This window comes from Acanthisitta chloris, unplaced genomic scaffold, assembly GCF_000695815.1.
Source record: "Acanthisitta chloris isolate BGI_N310 unplaced genomic scaffold, ASM69581v1 scaffold1732, whole genome shotgun sequence".
NCBI lineage: Eukaryota > Metazoa > Chordata > Aves > Passeriformes > Acanthisittidae > Acanthisitta > Acanthisitta chloris.
In genome coordinates this window covers 109,517-118,827 of record NW_008662060.1, presented here as the reverse complement: position 1 = coordinate 118,827, position 9,311 = coordinate 109,517, and the positions used below count along the sequence as shown (strand labels likewise).

At 40.5% G+C, this 9,311-nt stretch overlaps 1 protein-coding gene across 1 annotated transcript in view; it reads right to left on the bottom strand.

Moving 5' to 3' along the window:
- Positions 1 to 1,645: 1,645 nt before the first annotated feature.
- The window catches only part of LOC103798205 (protocadherin-15-like), a gene marked incomplete at its 3' end in the record, with an annotated part of 76,780 nt that continues 69,114 nt past the window's right edge, over positions 1,646 to 9,311 (bottom strand). The window contains exons 4-5 of the mRNA XM_009070454.1: positions 7,883 to 8,038; positions 1,646 to 1,765 (exon numbers count right to left, since the gene is read on the bottom strand). Coding sequence (XP_009068702.1) covers positions 1,646 to 1,765; positions 7,883 to 8,038 — 276 coding nt within the window. The remainder of the gene's footprint in view (positions 1,766 to 7,882; positions 8,039 to 9,311) is intronic.

The following is a 9,311-nucleotide window of genomic DNA, read 5'->3' as shown; positions in this document are numbered from 1 at the left end:
CCCCACTCCTCCCCCAGCCTGGAGCTGAATGGGGTTTCTGTATCCCAAGGGCAGGAACTGCACTGAGCCTCATTGACCCTCATACAGCTGTCCTCAGCCCACTGATCAAGTCGGTCCAAGTCTTTCTCTAGATCTTTCCTACGCTGAGGCAGATCCACATTCACGCCCAACTTAGTGTCCTCTGCAAATGTCCTGAGGTTACACTCAATCCCCACATCCAGATCATCAGTAAAGACATTAAATAGGACTGGTCCCAGAATGACCCATTGGCTTCCTATTCCAAAATTGCATCTGCTCTTTAGATTAGAGATTTTCCAGTTTTCTACGTTGTCTCCCCTCTCAATTCACTCCCTAAGAACCCCACAGGAAGTTGTACACAACAGAATTCTCTCGGATTCTTTCCATATCCATTGCTACTTCCAACCACAAACTGAAGTCTGACTATTCTGCCTTTTTCCCCTTTGCCATTCTGAATTTGCAGTGTTGTGTTCAGTAAAAAGTATCAAGTATTAGAGATGAAGAAATCCACATCGCTGTATTTATCTCTTATTTATTTTGGCTTTCCTGAGGGCAATGAAGCAGTAAAAACACAGAGAACACCCAACACTCAGGTGCAGTTCTTCATGCATGTGCTCATACACCAGTAAATTCACAATTCAAGGTAAATCAGGAGACTAAATCAAGTGAGGTGCAATTTGTCCTATGAATTTGTGTAAAAAGACTCAGATGACACAGCTGGGGCACAGTGTGGCAGGTGGGTACACACCTTTAAAGGGGTTACTTTGACTAATGACTCATTTGGATGGAAGATTACAGGCACAGACACAGGTTTCTGACCTGAGATCCAATTCCAATTCTATTATCAAATAATATGTATCACATAAAAAAGAAAAATCCTTCCATTCTTCCATGTAAAATAGAATTGATATTTAAGTATGTTGAACAGGCCATAAGAAAACAGCATTCCAAATTCTCTCCAGAACACAACAGAGGTACACAAGTACTTTTCATTCCTTCAATCACATAACAAACCCTTTTTCCCACTGAAAGCTGAAACATCTGCTAAAACTGCTGTTTGTTTTTCAGCAAATAAGTGAGAACGATTGTTAAATTCACCATGCTGCAGGTACCTGTGGTGTGCAGGAAAACAGAACTGCAAGTACAGCACAGACTCTGCTAAGTAACTGGAGACACTGTTTGCTTATATCTGATTTTGCCACTCATATTGTGGGATATAATAGACATAGCTCCCACTGGGGGAAAAAACAAATCAATTAGGACATTTACACTGAGGCAAAACAGAATCATGGAATGGCTTGTGCTGGAAGGGACCTTAAAGCTCATCTTGTTCCCCCCCCTGCCAATGGGCAGGGACACCTTCCACTAGCCCAGGTCGCTCCAAGCCCTGTCCAGCCTGGCCTGGAACACTTCCAGGGATGGGGCAGCAACAGCATCTCTAAGCATTAATGAAACTGAATGTGTAAACAACATGGCAATGAAAGGGTAGGTAAATTCAGCTGTGTTCACAGGGCTCATAGGTAGAGAGGACCCTCAATATCACGAAACAAAGTATTTCTTTATGAAGCCCTACAACTATGTAATAATATACACAGACCCGGAGGCAAAAAATCCTGAATGGATTTACCTTGTCTTCAGGATTGTACTGGATGACATATTCTATCTGGCCATTGGGACCATCATCAATGTCAATAGCACCATTGTTTCCAGAAAATCCTGTGAAGATGGTTGTTCCAACTGGAGTTAACTGCAAAAACAGCAACAGACAAGAAAGAATTAAAAAACCATTTGAAGATTTTATTTTTCTTTCATTATTTTATGCAAATGTAAACAGAACTGATTTGACAATGTCTTCATGGCAATGTGAACAGTGCCAGATAAACATTATTACATGCAAACACAGACACCCAGAGAGCTTTCTGGCTTTAAACAAACACAAGAATGATTCTGTTTCTCCAATATTGTGTTGGCAGCAATTGAATACCCATTAAATTATATTTTGAACAAGAATCAATTTATAATTATCCCTGCACAGATAAAGAGCATGAAATCAAGGCCCATTGAGATCAAGGACAGAAGATTTCTTGGGAGTCATCATTTCTGAATTTTAATATTCAGGAAACAACCTGAAAGAGAAAAACAAATGAACAAACAGTTCTGGATTTAACACAGCCATTGCTCCTAGTCATGCTTCTCTCATCACCCCCAGTTTTGTGGCCTTTAAATTCAGAGTCTCACTGGCTCCTCTTCTTTCCTTCACATTTTACGTGAAGTTGCTGCACATATTTAGATGGTCTAAAAAGGTTTGAAATGCTGTAAAAAGAGAATGTGGCAAAGGCCAGAGTCATTCAGACATTTGTGGCAGATGTGGATGGTATCTCACATTCATATTTTCTAGTTCACACCACAAAGCAAACAATTAACTCTCCATTTCCTCCTACAGTCACAGGACCTGTTTTATTTACAAGCTGCTAATCAAGTGTGTCATGGTTGACAGAGTTCTCTGAGAAATGTTTTCAGGGCTGAGAATACTTCACCTTTGAAACAGAAACCACCAAGTTAAAGCTTTTTTATAGTAGAACAGGTGGGGCTTAATTTAGAACACTTACACTACCTACACTTCCACCACAATAACTACTTATGTTTATGTTTCGATATAAACTTCACATAATCAGTTAGGTTGGAAGGGACCACGATGTGTCATCTGGTCCCACCTCCCTGCCCAAGTAGAGCCATCCCAGAGCACATGGCTGAGGATTGTGTTCAGAGGGTTCTTGAATACCTCCAGTGAGGGAGAATCCACAGCCTCTTTGGGCAATCTGTTCAGTGCTCAGTGACTGCACAGGAAAGTTCTTCCTCCTAATTCAGGTAGAACTGTGCCAGAGGAAGTTCAGGTCAGATATCAGGGAAGGTTTCTTCACTGAAAGAATGGAATTTTGTTCCTCCACACAAACCTTTGCTATCTCCTACAGAAGGGGCCTGAGGTTATATAGAAAACCAATCCACACCGAAGTGTCCAATCTTAAGCAAAGCAAAAAACCAGGAATTGTAAAGAAACAATTTTATGAGTGTTAGTGACAGCCTAAGGATAGCCATCTCTGTGGGGAAAAAAGCACCAGGATGACAAGAAACAAGGAAGATCTCGAAAAGAAAGCAATTAAACAAATAGAAGGGAAATGTACACCATCAATCATCTTCTCTCATAGTCTACAGCTGGAATGCTTAAAGACTTCCTTCAATGTGATTTATGCCTGTTAGAAGTCTAGATGCAGACAGACATGTTCAACTCCTCCATAAAACATCTGACAAATAAATTTCCCTATTATTGCCTATTTACAGAGTTAAAAATGACTAATTTTTCACAGTGGCCCCAAATAGCAGAGCCAAGCAAGATGTACAGTTAATCATCCTAAGCTAACATGCTTTTGATGTCTACCTGCAGAGATTAATTATTTCCATACCACAAGAAAAAAGACAGGAATAATTACACCACAAGAACTGAAAATTCAGCACAAGTTAGAATTCTCACCAGCCCAAAGGCAAAGCTTTAAGATAACCGAAGTTCAAGAAACACACTCATTTTGCAAAGGATTGCCGTATCTGCCAACTTAAGGGAGGGGAAAAAGCCCAAAACCAATAAACAAACCAATCCCAAAATGTTGGGTTACAAGAAACTATAAGGTTATTTATGCTTAATAAAGTAATGTTGACTTCAAACAGTTCTAGTAACTCCAAACAATTTCCAAACAGAACCTGCTATTAAATGCTCCTGAGGATCTTGACACCTCTGTAGGACTCAGGTAAGGCTCAAAGGAAAAACTATGACCAAAAATAACACAGTTTTACAAACCTCAGACAATGCAGAATTTTGCTCAGATAAAAAATATCTGAAATTATCTGAATTTCAATTATCATAAGTTAAAAATTAAGCTGAATTTAGCTCAGATAAAAATTATCAGGCTAAAGTGCATTTAACACAAAACACAGACAACCACAACAGTGCCTCAGCAGTACAAGATTTCAATTCCTAACCCCTGTATTAGGCTAGATAAATTCAATCCCCTTGTGGCAACACTATAGATTTGCCTGCAGAATGTTAACTGAGTAGTATAATTCTTCTGAATTTCAACCCAACTACACAAGTCTGTTTTAGTACTTCAATAACTCATATCTTCAAGTCACTAATGTGCCAGGTCAAATTTAGCCCCAGGCTAATGTCACTGTCAAGATTGGGGTTTTTCCCCCTAAATGATACTTTCTTATAAATAAAAATATATAACACAAAAAAACAAGGAAATAACTCTGCAGGTTATTTCTAATTATCATAAAACGGCAACATCAGCCTTAACTTAGTTTTACTTTCATAATAAGATTCATAATGCTGTGGGAGAGGAGATGGAGTTGGCTGAGACATTCTTTGACTTGAAAAAGCATTAGAAATGCAAAAGAAAAGCTAAATGCAAGGGAAACAGCCACTCTGTATTATACTTTGAGAGGGCAAACTTTAAAATCAATTTTATTTGTAACTGAAAATGAATCCCAGGACTGCCATGTCATCAAACAAACATTACAGCCTCCATCAACACTGCAAGTATGAGCATGATCAAGGTGCAGCTCCACATAAATCCATATTTTTAATAGAATAATTAAAATCCTTCATAAAAAAAGTTATTCCCTCAATAAACATGTAATGATAATGTTGGTGCTTTGATGCAAAAGCCACATGTGTGTGCTGGAAGGGAATATAAATTTCTCTCTATGGTTCAAATTTTGGATCACCTCAGCCAGGCTTTTTCACTACATACATGTGTGGAAATGACAGAGGAAAACATTTAAATCCCTAAGGATTGTTGGACAAGGTGCAGAATATTCTACAGACACTATGTATGTCTTGACATTGCTCAAGAGTTTTAGGATCCAGATGAAGGTAACTGAAGCAGCACGGTGAGAAATTTGGTATAAGACAAAACATGATGAAAAAGGCTACAATGCCTGTAAGGAAGGACAGAAGGGACCAACATACACATGTTCACAAGCAAATGGGACAGGGAAAAACTGCTCTGGAGCTGTTGCGTACACAGCCTTTGGTTTGAATTTACAGGTACAAGTGACTGGAGCTTGGGGAATTCATTAGGAAAGCACCACTTCATCTTTCCCAGTCCTTACACACTTCCTTGAGCATCTGCAAGGGCCACTGAAAGAGAATCACAGAATGTTAAGGGGTTGGAATGGAGCTTAGAGATCATCCAGTGCCAACCCCCTACCCTGTGCAGGGACACCTCCCACCAGAACAGGTTGCTCAAGGCTTTACCCAACCTGGGTTTGAACACTGCCAGGGTTGGGGCAGCCACAGCCTCCCTAGGCAACCGGTGCCAGTGTCTCACCAAACTCACAGGAAAAACTTATTCCTAATATCTAACCTAAATTTCCCTCTTTCAATTTCTCCCCATTCCTCCTTGTCCTGTCACTGCAGCTCCTAACACAGAGTCCCTCTGCAGCTTCCCTGGAGCCCCTTCAGCTCCTGGCAGGTTGCTCTGAGGTCTCCACACAACCTTCTCTTCTCCAGGCTGAACAGCCCCAACTTCCTCAGCCTGTCTTCACAGGGGAGATGCTCCAACCCTCTTATCAACTTCATGAAAACACACTGGACAAGGGGAGCTTTTAGTCTAACTCAGTACAGTTATACCAATCAAGTATAAAAAATTATACACTTTTTGGTATAAAACAACACAGACACTACCCTACCCCATCCATCTCATTCTAAGGCTTCTGGAAAAATCCAAGGTTCATTTTAAACCATGTCTTTTCCTGTGCAAATGGGAAAGACACATGTGAAACTAGGATTTATGTTGCTCTTACCATCAGCTTCTCTGACAAACTCATCTTAGTATGCTGTGGACAGTTCAAATATAAAGAAGACTTGACATAAACACCATTTTATTTCTCAGAAATATAATCAAATCTACTTGTTAATTTGTTTTGTTACTTATATAAGCAAAATTTCTGTACTTTTTGGTTTAAAACAACCTGAAAACACAAGACCAGAGGCAAGCAAAAACTAACCACAACCCCCTCATCATCCCAGTGCCTTCCTGTTGCTCAATTCACTAGAGGCAGTGCCAATTACCAGCCAAATAAACTAGCATTAAAAATTTAATCATTCATTAAAACCTTTGAGAAAGGCTGAGATGCTTTGTGAATTCTTTTCTGTTAATTAATTAACAAGAGCATTAACCCACTGGGTGCTGCTCAAGGGCACACTGGTGCCATGTCAGATGCTATATATGTAACAGTGAGAAAATGAAACCAAGAAGCTAATTAAATCAGGATTCATCTGGTGGAAAGAGCAACACTGCATTTTGCCCAGTAATAATGCAAATAAATGTTTGAACATGGCTGAATTTCTGCATATAAATAACTGGTAACAGTGCATTTTTCACTCTGCCTTTTAGACTTCTTTCTAATTAAGGCAAATCCTTGTTTCCTTAGTATTCCAGCAGTGACATGCTACCTGTCTTCAACCTTACTGACAAAATGATGCAGGTTTTGGAGGTGATCTGGGACCTGCATCACAGCCCACACAGGCCCTTCAGACCCATTATTATGTTGCCTTCAGTCAAGACCAGAAACATTCTGCAGGTCTGCAGAAACAGAGAAATTCCATGGCCATGGTAAGGCCAACTTGAAATCCACGTACAAGCCTAAGAGGGCTTTACTGGTGCTCACACAATGGTAATTTATGACCTCCAATTCTGGTGGTAGTTGACATCAGCACAGGGATGGCCAAAAATGTGTCTGAGAGGAAACACTCTAAATTTAAAAGACGCCACCACTCAGGAGACCAGTGTGAAATATCTCTTGATTCTCATCTCAGTTTTTGATGTCTACTCAAATAGAATGTGGGGATTTAGATTATTTTTTCCCTCCATGCTTTTGGGTTAATTAGGCCTAAACTCATTAAGCAACTCTCCCACTTCTTTCCTGGAGTCTACATGTTTGGTCACTGAGAACAGTGTTGTGGTTGTAACACAAAGACATATCAAAACCCGAATCTCCCCAACACAAAAAGCTCTGAATTTCCTTTCTGAAACAGCAACTCAGCTCTACTGAAATCAAACACCATGAAAACAGTCTCACTCCTTCACAGACCCTCACCCCCCAGCCAAATCCCAATGGGGACACAATAACACTGCAGATTTAACAGTTCTATTTCCTTAAAAGCAACTCTACTTCTTTCAGTCTTCACCTGCACTGACCCATCTTTCCATCCTCCACATAATTTCACCCTGGGTATTTCCACTTCTGCATAGAAGTCCCCATTTCTACTTCCTCTTACTAAAGCCCCAAGATGCTAACACTGGAAACACAGATCATTTGTACTGCTTATTGGCAGATTATTCAATCCCTAAGAGAATAAAAAAACTTAACTGTAAAGTGAAATGAAGTTGTACCAGGTCAAGAAGAAAATGCTTTCCTTCTAGTTATACAGAGAAATCCAATCCACATCTCTCTAAGTCCATAAAACATAAAGGAAAATAATTCTATTCAAAGATAGAGCAACAAACCAAACCTGCACTTAGCGAAGCTTCAATATTGTTAATAAAACCTTCTGAACTATTTGCATTGCATTTGCTTTTCATAAATACATATTTTTACTTCCAGGTTGGTTGATCCAACTGCATTGATTTAACACAAATCAACGCTCCATTCGTGAAGACACAGGTTCAGATTCTGAAGTGACACAAATATAAAGGACGTTAAAACAACTGAATTTATCAGGTTTCCAAACGAAAAGGATAAACACTGGAAGTTGTCGTCTAGCAATGACACAACACAAAAGAGAGAAGAGTTGAGTGGTTCTGACCTCGTTCACTGCCACATAGTAGTGCTCCTGCTGGAACTGAGGAGAGTTGTCATTCCGGTCCCTCACCACAATCCTCACCTCGTGGTTGATAACGGTGCCAACTTTTTTGTTAACACACTGCACCTGCACCACGATGGACTGAATGGACATTGGTGGCTGCAAAGGAAAAGACATTTTGATAAAGATACCTAGAAAACAGCACACGGTTGAAGGTTTGGTTTAGTAATACTGGAATTCATAGAATCCCAGAATGGTTTGGGGTGGAAGGGACCTTATCAAGATCGTCTGGTACCAACCCTTGCCATGAGCAGGGGCACCCTTCCACTAGACCAGGTTGCTCCAAGTGCCATCCAACCTGGCCTGGAGCACTTCCAGGGACAGGAGACCCACAATCTCTCTGAGCAACCTGTGCCAGTGTCTCACCACCCTAATATGGAATAATTTCTTCACTGAAATCTGATTTCTTCACCAGTATCTGAAGGGACTACATGGAAACTGCAAAGTGACTCTTGGTTAGGAGCTGCAGTGAGAGGACAAGGAGTGATGGGCATAAATTGAAAGAGGGAAATTAGGATTAGATTTTAGGCAGAGGTTTTTCCTGTGAGGGTGGTGAGACACTGGCACAGGTTGCCCAGGGAGGCTGTGGCTGCCCCAGCCCTGGCAGTGTTCCAAGCCAGTCTGGCTAAAGCCTTGAGCAACCTGTTCTGGTGGGAGGTGTCCCTGCCCAGGGCAGAGGGTTGGGACTGGATGATCTCGAAGCTCCATTCCAACCCCTTAACAATCTATGATTCTATGAATAATGTGAAGCATTTGTGAGTTGATATAGACTGTTAGTAATATTGAAACTCAATCTGCAAATGTTCTTTTGGCAAAGCATCTAGTTACATTCAGCTCAAGCAGCTGAGGTGAACAGCCCTGGAAAGAGAGAAAAGTGCCACTAAAAAGGGAATTGGAAAAAAAAGAAAAAGAATTACTACTGATCTAGCAGGGATTCAGTTTTGGATCCTAATGCCATATGGATGTGTGTGGGCTGATGAAGAATGGACCCTACATTTCTCAGAGTGGTTCTTCAACCTCAACTCCCATTAGAGTCTCATTTCTTGCTCTGACTTCAAATGAAAACTGGAAGGCCAAACATATTCCAGCACCTGCTGTTTGGAGCTGGAGGAAGTACCAACTCTTTGCCAAGGCACTGAGAAGCCTTTTGCCACCATGACCATTCTGCCATGATTTGTGCTCTGCATGTGAAAACAGTTTGTGAATTAAAGCTAAATTAAGAACAGCTGAATTCAATTAGCTCTTTTCAACAGAAAATGGAAATGAGGAAGAATTTGCATGTTGCTTTTGGTACTTAGCAATCTATCTCAAAACACATGGAGAAGACAAATTAATCAATCAAGCCAATACAAAACAAACTTCCATGCTCTCC